A 16,837-nucleotide genomic window follows, 5' to 3' on the forward strand; every position below is an offset into this window, starting at 1 on the left:
GACCACTCATATTTGTCTCCAGAATAAACCATTTTTTATTCCTTTATATTGAAAGTTATTTCTCTCTTTAACATGAACATAAACACCAATCCCTAAATATGTGTATTTTCAGGGTAAATACTATGATGTGGCTTGTAGCAGTTTTTCTTTCTTTCTTTTTTTTTTGTACCATCTATAAGTCTCTATTGCTGAAGAAAACACTTACTCATGAGAAGTTGAACTGGTGCCTAACTAAAACCTTTTTCTCTGTTGACTAGAATTTATGATGAAAAGGGAGTTACTCTCCATGGTACCAGAAGCAAAGAGTAATCATTAATATCACCAGCTACAAATCCTGTAACCTATAAAGACAACCTAGGTGTAAGATACACTGGTACAGTAGTGCCACAAATGTTATGGGAGTAACTCACAACTTCTTGATTGGACTTAAAGCCCACTCCAAGAGATGGAATCTTTATGGGACATTGCTAAAGTCGCTTAGACCCTGAGACTAGATAGGTCATGAAACTAGGGAAAGCCGCTACTTTTATTCTGCTAAAAGTACACAGTAATAAAATGACTCCTAATGACATACCGCTATACTCTTTGATCAGTGCATTGATTAGCTTTCATCAGAGAGTGATTTCTTTTTGAAGTAGATGGTAATTAGTAGAACTGGACAATGTATGAGAATGAGGGACTTCAGAGCATTCAGTCCTAAATGAGATGCCTTCATCAAATCCCTCACCTTAAGGCTTCAGAATGAGGTACTTTGGAACATTCAGTCCTAAATGGGATGCTTTCATCAACCCTTGCCTTAAGGCTCAGGTGCTGTGGGACAATGGTTTGTAGCCTGTCAATTGTATTTTAATAAAATGCTGATTGGTCAATACCCAAGCAGGTAGTATAGGTGGGAAAACCAGACAGGAAGTAGAGGCAGGAAGTGAGAACAAGGGAATTCTGGAAAGAGAAAAGCTTTGTCTGCAGTCCTGACCTAGACACAGAGCAAGCAAGATGTAACTGCCTCACCGAAAAAGGTACCAAGCCACGTGGCTGACATAGACAAGAATAATGGGCTAATATAAGTTATAAGAGTTAATAAGAAGCCTGAGCTAATGGGCCAATCAGTTTATAGTTAATGTAGACCTCTGTGTGATTTCTTTGGGACTTAACAACTGTGGGAACTGGGCAGGACAGAAAACTTAGTCAACACTTGGGGTTCTATATGAAAAAGGAGGTATATTATCATGAGTCAGAGATTATGGATGACTCCAAAGAAATAGTATTCTCCGGGCACAATAGGACTGATGTGCATATGGACCCATAGGATTATGATAGTGTGCATATGGACCCATAGGATTATGATAGCATGCATAGGACCTAAGCAGTATCAAGCCAGATGGAGTCCCAGCACTGAGAAGGAGAAGTGGACACATGGTCTCACCCCTAACCAAGAAGGTATTTACAAATGATACCATTGACAAAGTAAAATCAATTCCAGTGGAGGGTTTATCAACCACTTTAGAGATGGTTCCATGCCCAGGAGAGTAGTTGGTTATCACAAAACAAACCCCAAGGATAACCAGTACTTTCACCAGCTTGACTTCATGCTCCTGGAATATTTTTTGAGTGAAATTAACTTTGTGTTATGGCCATAGGATCCCAAAGTTGACTGAAGAAGGATGAGAAAGATGAGACTGACTTGTGGGGAAAAGACAAATTACACGTGGAATTGTGACTTTATATTTCTATACAGATGTGACTGCAGATGGAAAGACAAACTTAAGAACCAAATGGGTTGAACAGTTTGCATGAAAAATTCAGTCACAAGTTGTTATTGCTTTGGGACATCCTTGTACCATGTGGTGATTTGAATAGATATGGTCCCCCATAGACTTATGTGTTTGAATGTGTGGCCCATAGGGAGTGGCACTATTAGGAGGATTGGTCTGTTGGAGTAGGTGTGGCCTTGTTGGAGGAAGTATGTCATTATGGAGGTGGGCTGTGAGGTCTGGTATATGCTCAAGTGTGCCCAGTGACACAGTCTCCCTCCTGCCTGCAGATCAAGATGTAGAACCCTCAATTTCTTCTCTAGCACCATGTCTGCTTGGATATCACCATGTCCTGTCATGATGATAATGGACTAAACCTCTGACACTGTAAGCCAGACCCAATTAAATGTTCTCCTTTATAAAAGTTGCTACAGTCATGGTGTCCCCTCATGGCAATGAAACCCTATCTAAGATATACCAGGAAATTAAAGAGACCCTATTAGAAGAGTTTTTAGTGTCAGAGTCTCAGACCTCGAAGCTCTTAACAAGCCAGGCTCAGCAATTCATCCTCAATAGGCCAATTAAACAAACAAAAAATAGCAAAACTCATGAAGGGAATTTATTCAGTGATACCACATTGGGAAGAGAAACAAGGAGATCCAGTTCATAACCCCACAGGTCCATCTTTATGTTCCTAACATGAGTTTTGGGTTTATATAGCAGACCACAGATTGAAGATTGAAGATGAGATTCCTGGAAAATTCCAACAGCATGTTGTCTATTCCTTTAATTTTTTGATAGCCAAAAGAAAGTAAAAATGTCCTTTCTATGGAAGGAAATACCGGCTTGAGGATGATGTTCAAGTGACTGGGAAATGTGCTTTCTTTACACTGCCTGATATCTAGAGTTTTTACGAAAAATCATATCTCAAATAAAAATGTTAAGGGGAAGCCAGACAGTGATTGTGCTTGCTTTTAATCTCAGCACTCTTGAGGCAGATGCAGGTGAATCTCTGTGAGTTCAAGGCTAGCCTGGTTCACAAAGAGAGTTCCAGGACAGCCAGGGAAGAGAAACCCTGTGTTGAAAACAAAACAAAATGAAATATAACAAAAAAATGGTAAGGGAATGCTAGCTTGATTTTAGGGTTTTAATAACTTTATTTGGCATGCATTAAGAATTACTTTAGCATTTGTAGGGTGTGAGTTTGCCTCACTTTGTGTCTCAAACGAGCATGTGGTGAGATTCTTAAGTAAGTCTTTCTAAAGTGAGAAAAATTATATGAAGAAGATGAAAGAAGAATAAATCAGAAGTAAAAAAGAAAGGAGGATGAGAATGAAGCAGATGGAAAAGGGCAACAGTAACAATAACAGCAGTGGTGATGCACAAACATTTATTATTACTTAATGATACAAGCCTTTTGAGTTGAAGTAGAAACTAAATATTTAGTTTTCATTAAAACTATCAGGCAACTAAGATGTAGCTTAGTTGGTAGAATACTTGCCTATCATACTTGCCCTTTTTAAGATTGCTATCACTGCTTAGTATCATGGTGTCATGATCATGGTATTATGGTACATGCCAGTCATTTTAGTGTTCAGAAACTAGAGGCAGGAAGAAGCCAGAGGCAGGAAGAAGAGACAGTCAAAGCCATTCTTGAGCATATATGAGATCCGAGGCAACCTGGGATACATGGCAGCATATCTCAAAATTAAACCAAGCCAAACTAAACTGGTAAAAAGTTAGAAAAAAAGTAAAAAATGGAGAATCAGTACAGATGTACTTGTGGAGAATTGCTTATAATCATACTTTTAATTTTGAGTAGTATATAAAACCATTTGTTTCATTAGGACTCTCTGCAATAATTATAACCCTTAGTCTCAAATGGATGTAGGAGCCATCATACATAGGTGGCTACTGAGTACTAGAAATGTAGCTATGGTGATTGAGGGATTGATTTTCCATTTTTGTGAATTGTAACCAAATTTCAAATAGTCACTAAAATCATTTGCCTTACTTAATAGTGCATGTATTGCAGCATTACGTGTTTCACAAGTAATTTTAGAAATACTGGTGTGAAAGGCAGCCTACTGACTGGGAAAAGATCTTCACCAACCCTGCAACAGACAAAGGTTTGATCTCCAAAATATATAAGGAGCTCAAGAGACTAGACTTTAAAATGCTAATTAACCCAATTAAAAAATGGGGCACTGAACTGAACAGAGAATTCTCAACAGAAGAAGTTCGAATGGCCAAAAGACACTTAAGGGCATGCTCAACCTCCTTAGCAATCAGGGAAATGCAAATCAAAACAACGTTGAGATACCATCTTACACCTGTCAGATTGGCTAAAATCAAAAACACCAATGATAGCCTTTGCTGGAGAGGATGTGGAGTAAGGGGTACACTCATCCATTGCTGGTGGGAATGCAAACTTGTGCAACCATTTTGGAATGCAGTGTGGAGGTTTCTCAGGAAATTTGGGATCAACCTACCCCAGGACCCAGCAATCCCACTCTTGGGAATTTACCCAAGAGATGCCCAATCATATTACAAAAGCATTTGTTCAACTATGTTTATAGCAGCACTATTTGTAATAGCCAGAACCTGGAAACAACCTAGATGCCCTTCAGTGGAAGAATGGATGAAGAAAGTGTGGAATATATACATATTAGAGTACTACTCGGTGGTAAAAAAAAATGACATCTTGAATTTTGCATGCAAATGGATGGAAAAAGAAAACACCATCCTGAGTGAGGTAACCCAGGCCCAAAAAGATGAACATGGGATTTACTCACTCATAATTGGTTTCTAGCCATAAATAAAGGACATCGAGCCTATAATTCATAAAAAATCCTAGAGAAGCTATATAAGAAGGTGAACCCAAAGAAAAACATATAGTTATCCTCCTGGATATTGGAAGTAGACAAGATTGCCGGACCAAAAATGGGAACATGGGGGTGGGGTGGGATGGGGGGATGGGGGATGGGGAGAGAAAAGTGTGAAGTGGAGGATGGGAAGAGATTGGAGAAATAGGATGGTTGGGATATAGGAAGAGTGGATATGGGAACAAGGAATTATATATTTTAATTAAGGGAGCCATTCTAGGGTTGGCAGAGACTTGACTCTAGAGGGGTTCCCAGGTGTCCAGAAAGATGCTCCCAGCTAGTTCCTTGGGCAGCTGAGGAGAGGGTGCCAGAAATGTCCAGATCCTATTGCCATACTCATGAATATCTTGCATATCACCATAGAACCTTCACCTGGCATTGGATGGAGAAAATGACAGAGCCCCACATAGGAGCACCGGACTGAGCTCCCAAGGTCCTGATGAGGAGCAAAAGGAGGGAGATCATGAGCAAGGAAGTCAGGACCGTGAGGAGTGCGTTTACCCATTGAGACGGTGGGACAGATCCAACGGGAGACCACCAAGTCCAGTTGGAATGGGACTGATGGAACAGGGGACCAAACCAGACTCTCTGAATGTGGCTGACGGTGGAGGAGGACTGAGAAACCAAGGACAACGGTGATGAGCATGAACTCTACAGCATGGACGGGCTCACTGTGAGCCTTGTCAGTTTGGTTGCTCACCTTCCTGGACTTAGGGGGATCTGGGAGGACCTTGGACTTAACATAGTGAAGGGAACCCTGATGGCTCTTTGTCTTGGAGAGGGGTGGGGTGGGGAGTATGGGTGGAAGGGAGGGGAGGGAAGGGGGAGGAGGAGGGGAGGAGAATGAAATTTTTAATAAAAAAAAAAGAAGAAATACTGGTTTGGAGACAGGGTTTCTCTGTGTAGTCTTGACTGTTCTGGAGCTCACTCTGTAGAGCAGACTGGCATAAACTCACAGAGACATACTCACTTTTGCCTCCCAAGTGCTGGGATTAAAGGCATACACCACCACTGCCTGGCTTCAAAATATTCTGAATTCACAAAATTTTATCATTCCTCAGAAAGGAGGCTTCTAAAATAAAGTTGCTGACTTACCCTCAGTCATAGGATCTTCCTCTTCCTGTTCGGTGGGGGAAGGAAGTAGGGGCTGCAAGGGCTCCATGTTAATGATGAGCTGTTTGTTCAAGGAGTGAGAACTGCGACTCTGAGTAATGTTGACTCTAAAAACAGATACAAACCAAATAAATTAGTGTCTACTGCAAATGCTGGCCCTACTCTCCGGACACATAAAGAGATTAATGCTGATAGGAAAAATGTCCTAACATTTAAGACACGTGGTTCTCCTAGACATTAGATTCCTGACAAAAGTTAACAAATTCTATTCGGCTTGTGAAAGAAAATAAAGTTCCCAAGATGTCATCAGACAAAGATAAGCTCGGTAACAACACAAGAATCTTAAATAGACACAGGAAACACAGCAGGGATTCTCCTAGCCCTGAATTAGACATGTAGAAATGTAAATGAGAGTAGCTCAGACCCACTGAAACACCACCACATATCTTGCTTGGACAGAGGACACAGAGAATCTGCAACTGTGAGTTATCTTCATGTTGTCAGATGTCCAGTGCTTAAGATTTCCATTCATGTCTTCCTTAGAAGACAGCCATGAACCTTAGTTCTGGTTCTCCTTTGGAAAGACATGTATACAACAGAAGCTACGACAAGTCACAAATGGCAAGGAAACGGTTGGCATCTCATTAAAACTATTGACAAGCAGCTAGAAGTCCATGTGTATTGCCTATTGTAGGGAGAACAGCTGTGGACCCCTCACAGAGGGAAGTGGAAACCTGAAGTTATACATTAAGTACTTAATTTTCTCCAGTTTCCTGTCAAAACCAAACCAACCAGTCTTTTGAAAATGGTGTCAAATGTTTCCTTTTCGAAGCCTTCCTGGTTGCTTTCTCACAACAGGGACTTGCGCTTTTATTCCTTCCTTTTTCTCATACTTCCCCCTCTTCTGTCATCATGTTTGTTACTTCTGTTAATTTACAATTATTATTGCACCAATCAGCCCCATTCTGGAAAGACTTCTGGCCATTCTTAAGTGTCTTACAGTGTCTCAACTGATACCTTCTTATCAGGTTTTCTACTCTTAATCTGAATTAAACTGAGTGCAATCTTAGCTTGACATAACCTGGAATTTCGGAAAAAAGGGATCTTTTCAGGCTTGACATTTCTGTTAGGACTTTCATGGGAAGCCATGGCGTAGGATCTCTATCGTGAACTGGAAACTTATACAGCTGTCATTATACTGCACAGGGAGTTGTTTTCAGAGTCATTTCATTCTAGAAACTGATCCTGGAACTGATGACTATGTATTAGATGATATGTTTCTTTTGATGATTGGTAGCTCTCCCATTAAGGAAGTCACTGTTTAGAAGTAACATTTTCACTTTTTAAAAAATCTGAGGCACATATTATAAAATACATTTTGCATCATTTATCCTCCTCCTAACATTCTTCATCTGGAGATGTGGGATGTTTTGATATTCTTTTATAATTGCATTGCCCAAAAACTGCTTGGTTCTAGGAAAGGCTGGGATAACTAGGATTGACATCCCAAGTATAAGTCCATCTTGGTACTGGATGAAAGGTGGGGATAACTTGGCCCCTATATATAGGTTCACGCTGCTTCATTGTAGTAGAGGTCTATGGCTTATGGTTATGCCTAGAGTTAGGGCAGATGACTCTTGCAGGCCATTAAAAATCTCAGATTTTAAAAAATATGGCAGAGAAGGACACAGATTTTCCATTAAGTAAAAGACTCAGATAAACCAGAAAGCATTCCCCACAGCACAAAATTCTAGAGCTCCAAGCCATAGGATAGCTTGATAACTTAAGGACAAGATCAAAGGAAGTTAATGGAATAATTGGATCTCTCCCATTCCCTTCTTATTTCTATGGTCTGAAATTATCATTTTGTCCTTTAAAAATCCATTTGTTGAAAAAAATTCCATAAAAAAGAGGATAAAATTTCCATTGTAATGATACTAAGAGTCAGGGCATTTGGATATAATTCCATCATGAGAGCCTTCAAGAATCATCTAGATTCCTTACAAAAGCACCCTGAAGGCCAGTGATTAGCTTAGTAGATAAGGGCATTTGCCATCATAACTGATGGACTGGTCAGTGGGGTGGCTCACTAGGTAAGGATATTTGCCATCATAACTGATGGACAGATATTTTTAATTCCATGACCCCATAAAATAAGGAAATAACCACTCCTTTAAGCTGTCCTCTGACACCTACATATATGCCATAATGAGTACACGTTGTTGTGTATAAAATATCCAGTATGTTGTATTTTTCTATAGAAATTCAAATATACAACGTCTTCTATTTCCTTTAGACTAGAAATTATGCCTATCTATCTATTTGGAATGGTTGCAAAGAGGATTGCTGACATGGGTTTGACTGAGAGCAAAGGCTCATTGGCACGGTGGCTAAGGACAAATACTTAAAAGACAAAAGTCTGAATGGCCACTTCATTTTACATGCTGGTTTGTATACACTCTGCTCATCTTTTGCATCTCTCAGTGTTCTTATAAGTCACATATGATAAGTATATTTGTACTTATGAGAGAAATTGAGATTCACTAGTGCCCACCCACTGACAAAGGTGCTAGACTAACTGACAAAACCTGAGTGCCAGGCATAGAAAATGTCCCTTCTAGTTGTTGATCAGAGTTGCATGTGTGGTGGTCCAAGATACTCTCAAATAATATAGGTTAGGGCATTGCTCCTGGCTGTCTCCTAAACCTTGAAGACAAGATCCCATTGCAGAAGACACAACATTTTTTAGACGCTTGATTTGGAGGAATTGAGTTATAATTGTCGTGGAAGTCTCCTCTCTGAGGACTATCTGTCATAGTATCAGAAGGTACTATAAAAACTGCTAAGGGGGTGGGGGAGACCAATTATCCTACCCTGCTTTAAAGCCTGTAAACCAGGAGAATAAACTGGTGAAATAATCCTAATTGGGCAACAGTGGCATTTTTATGATTGAGCTAAATAGCATCTGTCTAATTGTATTAAAAGATTAATTAATGGGGCAAAATTCATGTGTGGTACTGTAAATCTAGCCATCTACCCATGGCTGAAAATGTGTTAAATCCTAGGAGAACCTACTATTGCCATTTTCCTAAATCAGTATAACTTGCAGCAGTTTTCTAAATAATTTTGCCTACAGATAACTTAGTTTTCACCCCTCATCAAAGAAGCTTCATTCACTATCAAATGGAGTCTATATAGAAATCCACAACTGGTCAAAATGCAGAGAATATGTGAGCATTATGTGCCCAGCTTCAATCAGTATATTTACAACAAACTTCTATACCTAAGGCTCAGAGAAGATTGCAGAGGATTGCATGGAAAGATTGTAAGAGTCAGAAGATGAGAATGCCTGTTGAAAGATAATTTCTTTCAGTAATAAATGAGAAGCTGGATACATAAATCTCAGCAATGTTGTATCTGGACAAGATCTGTATAAGCAAAATATCAGTTGACATGTCAATATGGATGAGGGAAATTTCACAAAGCCTCCACCTTTAGATGAATAGATACTGGCAATCTACGGCTGCTGAGAGAATTAGATTCAATTTTCTCCAGGGATGATCCTCCAATATTCAATACTAAATAGTCTGCCCTAAATACATATACATACAAGTAACACTAAATGAACTCAGTAGGTTTTGTATGCATGTGGTGCATATGTGTGTACCCACATGTACATTTAATATACATGCAGGGTTGTGTATGCATATATATGCGTGTATATATATATATGTATATAATGTGAATTACAGAGTCTATCACATGGAAGGAGTTGGAATGGAGAGAGGGTAGGGTAGAAGTGATTTAATATACTCATGTATGAAATACTAAAAAAAAAACTAAATAAAAACAAAGGAGTTACATGGGCAAAACTAGAATTCTAAACTTTATCTAGTACTTTGTTTTATGGCACACTTTCTATGTTAGTGAGTGTAGAGCATCCCAAAGAGATTTGTTTCACAACTAATGTTTTGAATTTGGGATTATATAAGAAGGCCCCATGGTGCCAACCACTTTTCTAAGAATTTTCCAGGATTCAAATTGGCTTCTACTTTGTCTTTCCTCCTCATATCCTGAGGTTTTTAGTCAGTTCTGTAATGCTATAAAAACTGTGGAACATTTGTAATATACAAATAAGATTAATTTATTTAGAACACAGTCTAGAAACTAGAAAAATCCGAAAAGCATTGTGTAGTCATTGTCTTAGCTCCTCATGAAGGTCATATGATGGGCTACCTCACAGCAGACAAGGCAGAAAAACAAACTAGAATGTTCCAAAAGGCAAATGTGAGAAATTATTATCTTCAAGAAAATCAATAATTTGGTTCTTACAAGAGAACGTAATAGCATCAAGCAATGAAATCCATCCATGAGGGTAGTGTCTCCATGATACAAACACTTTTCACATAGCCCTACTTTTAATTTTCTTACCTCCTCACAACTGTTCTGTTAGAATTAAGGCTCTTGTATAGGGACTTTTGTGGACACCCCAAATTTTATCATGAAGTAACTGATGCGTATGCCAAGTAAGGAACATGTGCTATATTTGTACACTTATAGATCCCATTCATTAGCTGTAGAAATGGCTCTCCTAGTTTATAAGCCATACTTGTTCAAAAGCATTCAAATAAAACTGTTATTAAGAATTCCATTGCATGAGGAAGGCTGGTTGTAGATAATTAAAGTAGATTATAACATTGAAAGATAAAATTTGTGTAGACGTTAGAGTATTGATTTTTTTCCTCAGCGTGAAAAAAAACATGTATTCAAAGATCAGAAAGGTAAAGTTACACAACTGGATTGTAAACTGATGACAAGTGCCGGACTCAAATGGTGACGAAACAAAATGAGTACATTGACGTTCATGACAGTCATTCATTACTCTATGACCGGAGGAACTAGTGCTGGCCTACTGTCTGAATGGATATGAATAGGAATGTATTTTCCAGAGTCTACCTCAGCATTTTTACAAGGCTGTGGTTGGAACCAGAGGTATTCCAATGCTACACAAGTGCTCCATTACTGATCTGGATGTTAAGATCTAGCTGCCTTGTTCTAAATGAATGAGAATAATGATATTATTGCTTTCCATGTGTTTGTTACTTTACATTTTAAGTTTTTAAAGCCCCCAACAGAATCTAGAACTAGGTCAAGGCAATATAAAAATCTCATTTCATAGATGGGTAAACCAATAATCTAGGAAATTCAGTGACTTACCCAAGGCCACAGAGCTGGCAGGCAATGTAGCAAAGATTAAAATCTATTCATTTTTGTATCAGAACATTCTTGTATCTTGCTGGTTCTGGGTGTTCTGTGTGTCCCTTGGTGGTGGATGCTATGCTCCGAGCTGCAGCCCTCCATCTGATGTGGCCTCTTGGCTAGGCTCAGGGATTCTTCCCCAGCAGCCAGCCCAGGACATCTTTCCCCAGGATCTTCCCATGCCATCAATAAGGGCCAGTGAACTAACGTCAGAGTGAGCTTCTCTTTCTGAAGGAAAGAATAATCCTAAAATATTCTCAGTCTGTTTGGTTTCTCTCTCTTTATACACACACACTTTTCCAGAAGCAACAGCCTATGAGCCTATAATTTTTTTTTGAGGAATTGAATTTTGGGTGTGGGGAGGATAATAAATTAATAACTTATTATTGCTATTATAGACTAACAATCTTTTCTGAAGAGTTCCCACAAAATATAACCTCATTACTACTAGTTTTATTTTTGATAGCCACATTGAAATGCCAACATAGTTTAAAAGTAAAATAATGGTCCAAGAGAAACAGGTCTCCCATGCAAATGACTTTTTAGGAAAGTAAAAGTTACATGAAAGGGTTGCACATTACTACTGCTCTGACCACATGGTGCCTCTGGAGAGGTAAAGGGCTTTCTTAATAGTATCCTGGATATATCGCATGTCTAAGAAAATGGCTAAATCTCCTATCAATTAAAAGTTTCTGGAAAAATAAACATGGTCTATTCTATTATCCCCATCTTCCTTTTTCCTATGCTAAACTGTTATAGCTTAGGAGAGAGAAAGAGTACTCTAAATCCTCTTCTGATCTTTGAGCAGCCTGACACATATTTAGATGGCGCATCAAGGTACCCTCAATCAGAGCTTCTATATTCTCTGACCCTGAAGGTTTGTCCTATTTTTTAAAGCTGGAGAGACAGCTTTTACAGATCTGCATTGAGAGCTCCCCTTAGGACTCCTCAAAAGCAGGAATAAATCAAAAGCTGAACACATCTGCATCAGGTCTTCTGAAGACTTCAGCTGTCCTCAGCTTCTTGAGAAACAGGTAATGCCGAGATGCCATTGATAGTATGGCTTGCCCTATGCTGGGGGAGGTCACAGGTACCTTCTGCCTGTAACTCCAGGAACAAGGTGGAGTACCACTGAGCTCACCCAATATTATTGCAAATGGAGGAAATTCAGAAAATCTGGACATAAAGGAAAAACTTGTATTCGAAGTCGAGGAAGGAAAGACAGGTGCCAATTACCTTATGAGAAAGTTCCTAAATAATTTAGCTTATCAGAAGTGGAGGAGGTCTTATGGGGAAGCATAGGAGATAGGAAGGGATATTTTAGAGGTGGGACTTGCAAGGGAAGTAGAGATGAAGGTGAATAAGAACAATATATATATATATATATATATATATATATATATTGTATATGTGTGCATATGTGTAAATGTTATAATAAAGCCTATCATATCAACTAACTTAAACATTAAAATAGGCTATAATGATTTTGCCTGAAAAGGGGTGGTGTCATGGTAAGACTATTCAGTTTAAGATATTCATGATGTTTGAAACTTAGGCTATACATTAGGCTTAAATTGTTGTCATATAAAGTCAGTTTGTAAAAGAAAACACAAACACTTAATCTCTAAGAACTAATTATAGATTGTCAATTTAAAGAAGATGTGCAGGATGTAGGCAGGAGGATGAGAACTTCAAGGTTATTCTAGCTATGTAGTGAGCCTGAGGTTATCTTGGGGTACAGGAGACCATGTCTCAGAAAAAAGTGTGTACTCTGATCCTAATAATGGTCATGCCTCTCATCCCATAGTTTGGTCTTTGGGAGTATAGAGGCCATATGTAAACTATTTTTAAATTAGCATCTAGAAAAGCACACTGCTAAAGAGAAGGACTGGAATAAGGCCTTTCCATAAGGCCAAGCAAATTAAACCTTTGATCGGGTACAGAGGTACTCCAATGTACCTGAGGTGACTTATGTTTCTTTGTAGTATGAAAACACACACTCCTTAGTGAAGGCTTAGAGCCCATTGCTCTACTGTAACTGTATCCTCTGGTTAATTTATTTTTAAGGGATAGAAGAAGCTAGAAGCTCTCTGGATGTGTTCATGGTATTTTAAATTCATCAGATACCACAGGGATGGATTACTGTTCAGTGGTAGAGAAGAAATAGGAGCACTAAGCCTGACCATGTCTTGTGAGCAGGATATGGTAAGAGCTATTCTATGAGGGCAGTGTGACATGGTGATGGAGCAGACAGCTATTAGGAGCCATCCAATGGTATTTTCCTGCTTAGTCATGCGGCATTCTAGACCCAATACCTATCTGCATATCAAGTTACCAAAGAGGGAACCAAACCACAACCCTGACAAATCTCAGGAAGATTTTGAGGGAAGTAAATGTCTTGACTTCATGCTGCATGTCACTATATAAAGAGATATAAGAGAGGAATAAGAAAAGTTAGGATAAAAATTACTTTTGTGCTGTTGCAGAATGAACTCAGAGCCTCATGTATGTTAGTCTAGCTTTTAAGTGCCTTTGTCTGTCATGGAAACACCCTCCCCAAGGCCAGAAGAGAGCACCCCACTCACCTGTGCACCTCAGGCGGGTCCCTCTGGATTTTGGAGCTTGCCTCCACCACCTCTTTGGCAACTTTACCACTATGAAATACACAAATGCAATGCATGTGAGTAGATACTCCAAGAAAATGGGGGAAGGGTATGGACATGTTCTAGAGTTGGCTCCAAGGGTCTACCTCTTCCCATATTCCATGAGGAAAATTTTTGTGGAGGTTTAGGTTGTCTTGTCAGGAGCATAACTCAATGGATTGGGAAGCAGACTAAAAGAGGGTCATAAACACAACATCTACAAACAAAACATTCTCATGTAAATGGGTGTTTCCCTCCATGCATCACTGCAATGTATCCATTGTTACCCACCTATATCGAAATCTACTTCCTTTAAAAAATATCTTGCTGCTCGACACAGTCTTGATCTGACTTGACTTGGCATACCTTTAAGGAAAAGCATAGCAGAGGTAGTAGTGACCTGAATCAAGAATTCTCAAAAGAGGAAAAGAATGACTAAAAAACCATCTTAAAAAATGATTCATCATCTTAGAAACTTAGAAATATGCACCCCACATAGTACATATTTCTAGTTCCATTTATTTATCTGTGACTTTCATAACTTCTTTTTCTTTAGAGTTAAATGAAATTTCATCATTTGTATGTACAACATTTTCATCATCTATTCTTCAGCTGATGAGCATCTTGCAGTTTCTAATTCTGATCAATGTCAATAAATTAGCAAAGATGATGGAGATGGATGAGCAAGTATCTGTGTAGTAGAGTACTTTGGAATGATATAGTTAGACCATACGGTAGATGTTTCTAGCTTTTTGAGGAACTAATATATTGATTTCCATAGTGACTGTACCAGTTTGCAGTTCCAACAAGAATAAATATGCATTACCCTTACTTTATATCCTCCCTAAAATTTGTTGTCCTCATTTTTGTGATCTTAGTAATTATAACTGGGGTGAGATGAAATGTCAAAGTAGTTTTGATTTGCATTTCCCTGAAAGTTAAGGACCGCAAACCTTTTAAAAATACTCCTTAGCCGAACCTGTCATTTTCTGTAACCAGGTAAGACTTCAAGTGGTCGGACTGGAACAGTAACCCAGACATAAAATCTTCAACCTACAACCTGTTCTGGAATGTGGGCTATCCTTTTGTATATATATATATATATGTTTTGCTTTTATTGGCTAATGAATAAAACTGCTTTGGTCTATGTTAGGGCAGAATAAAGCCAGGCAGGAAATTTGTTTTGAAGATATATGTGTGTGTGTGTGTGTGTGTGTGTGTGTGTGTGTGGAGTCAGGCAGACATCATGTAGCTGTCAAAGGAGAAAGATGCGAGAACCTACTGGTAAGCCACAGCTTCGTGGTGATACACAGATTAATAGAAACAGGCTAATTTAAGATATAAGAACTGGGCAGGAATACACTTCAGCCATTGGCAAAGCAGTGTTGTAAATAATATAGTTTCTGTGTGATATTTGAGTATGGGCGGCTGGGAAATGAAAAGAGCAGTCTCTGTCTACAGTACTGCCTACGAGACGTGCTTGGGCAACGGTAGCTCAAGGTTGTGGAAGTGGTCAACCAATGCCACTGGAGGGAACCCATGACCCATATTTCCTGACTGGCCCGAAATCACTTGCTGATCCAAAGACCTAGGGTAGAAACAAACATGACTGACTAAAACTTGAAAGAAAAAAATTAATAAAATGATTCCTAGTGGTATTTTGCTATACTGATAGATTGCTGCCTAGCCGAATCATTATGAGAGAGGCTTCCTCCAGCAGCTGATGGGAACAGATGCAGAGACTCAGAACCAAACATTAGGCAGAGGTCAGGAACCACACAGAAGGGGAGGAGGAAGAATAGTGGGAGCCAGAGGGGTTGAGGACACCAGGAGAACATGGCCCACAGATCAATTATGCAGGGCTCATAGGGGCTCACAGAGAGTGAAGCAGCAATCACAGAGCCTGCATTGATCTGTGCTAGGTCCTCTGCGTATAGTTGTGGCTGCTTTGCGTGGGTTTTTTAGGGACTCCTCACAGCAAGAGTTTGGGTGTTTCTGACTCTTTTGCCTGCTTTCATGATTTTTCCTTCTACTGGATCTCCTACATAGCCTTGCTATGAGGAATTGTGCCTAGTTTTATCACATTTTGTTATGCCGTGTTTGGTTGATAATTCTTGGAAGCCTGCTCTTCTCTGAAAGGAAAGGAAGGAGCACTGGATTTGGTGAAGAAGGAAGGTGGGGGTTGACTGAGAGGAGAGGAGAGAGGGAAGCTATTGTCAGGATGTACTGTATGAAAGAGTGCATTTTTAACAAAGCAGAAAAAAAAAATCCTTCTTAGCCTTTGAATTTCTTCTTTGACAGCACAGTTTTAATTGGGTGGTTCATTTTATTTATTTATTTTTTAGTTCTTTGAATATTCTAGACACTGATCCTTTATCAGATATGTATACGATAAATAATTATGTCCTAAATTTATAGTACATTTAAATAGAATAAATACAAAGAGCAGTGTTAAATAAAATGAGTATGTAGTCATTGGCAAGGCATAAACGGATTATGAATGCTTTAAAAACCTATAATCTAGTGAACACAAGAGTCTTACTTGTAAAAGGCTTGGTTCTCTACCCCACATTTCCATAGATGCTTGCACGCAGCTGGTGTTGAAGTATGGAATGCTAGGACAGAATTTTTCTAATAAAAAATAACAAGAAATGGTATGTTAAACACAGTTTATATTATTCATGTTTTTCATTAAGGTGTTTATGTGCTTGTAGCCCACTATACATTTTTTATATGTATATGGAGGTGGTTTAGGCATGTAGATCTTTATGCATTCTTGTGTGGAGGCAAAATGTTGGTGTTGGTGTATTCCTTTACCATGATCAAACTCACTTTTTGAATCAGTTTCTTACTTAACCTGAAGTATACCATTTCAACTAGGGTGACAACTCTGCAAGCTCTAGGGATAACTCTCCTTGGTTGGGGCCAGGAGTTTATGTGGGTTCTGGATATCAAACTAAAATCATCATGATTATACAGTAAATACATTGAGCCTTCACTAAAGCAACCCCTCCAATATTACTATGTTCATTAAAGTTGAAATGGTATGGCTTTTTTCTCATTCATTAGACATCACTAATCTATTTCAATGCCAAACAAAGCTGATTCATAATTGTCACTAATTCTCCAGTTATCACACCTATCTATCAATTCTTGATCAATCTAAAAAAATTACTACAACACTAAA

The 16,837-nt window shown here is 38.9% G+C and overlaps 1 protein-coding gene across 2 annotated transcripts in view; it reads right to left on the bottom strand.

The window, feature by feature from the left end:
* The window catches only part of Frmd3 (FERM domain containing 3), a 191,323-nt gene that overhangs the window by 23,508 nt on the left and 150,978 nt on the right, over window positions 1–16,837 (bottom strand). For both annotated transcript variants that reach the window (XM_038335041.1, XM_038335040.1), the window contains exons 10-13: window positions 16,193–16,281; window positions 13,942–14,016; window positions 13,594–13,662; window positions 5,732–5,856 (exon numbers count right to left, since the gene is read on the bottom strand). In XM_038335041.1, the coding sequence (XP_038190969.1) occupies window positions 5,732–5,856; window positions 13,594–13,662; window positions 13,942–14,016; window positions 16,193–16,281 (358 nt within the window). The remainder of the gene's footprint in view (window positions 1–5,731; window positions 5,857–13,593; window positions 13,663–13,941; window positions 14,017–16,192; window positions 16,282–16,837) is intronic.

The sequence above is a fragment of the Arvicola amphibius genome, chromosome 6 (assembly GCF_903992535.2).
Source record: "Arvicola amphibius chromosome 6, mArvAmp1.2, whole genome shotgun sequence".
NCBI classification, from domain to species: Eukaryota; Metazoa; Chordata; class Mammalia; order Rodentia; family Cricetidae; genus Arvicola; species Arvicola amphibius.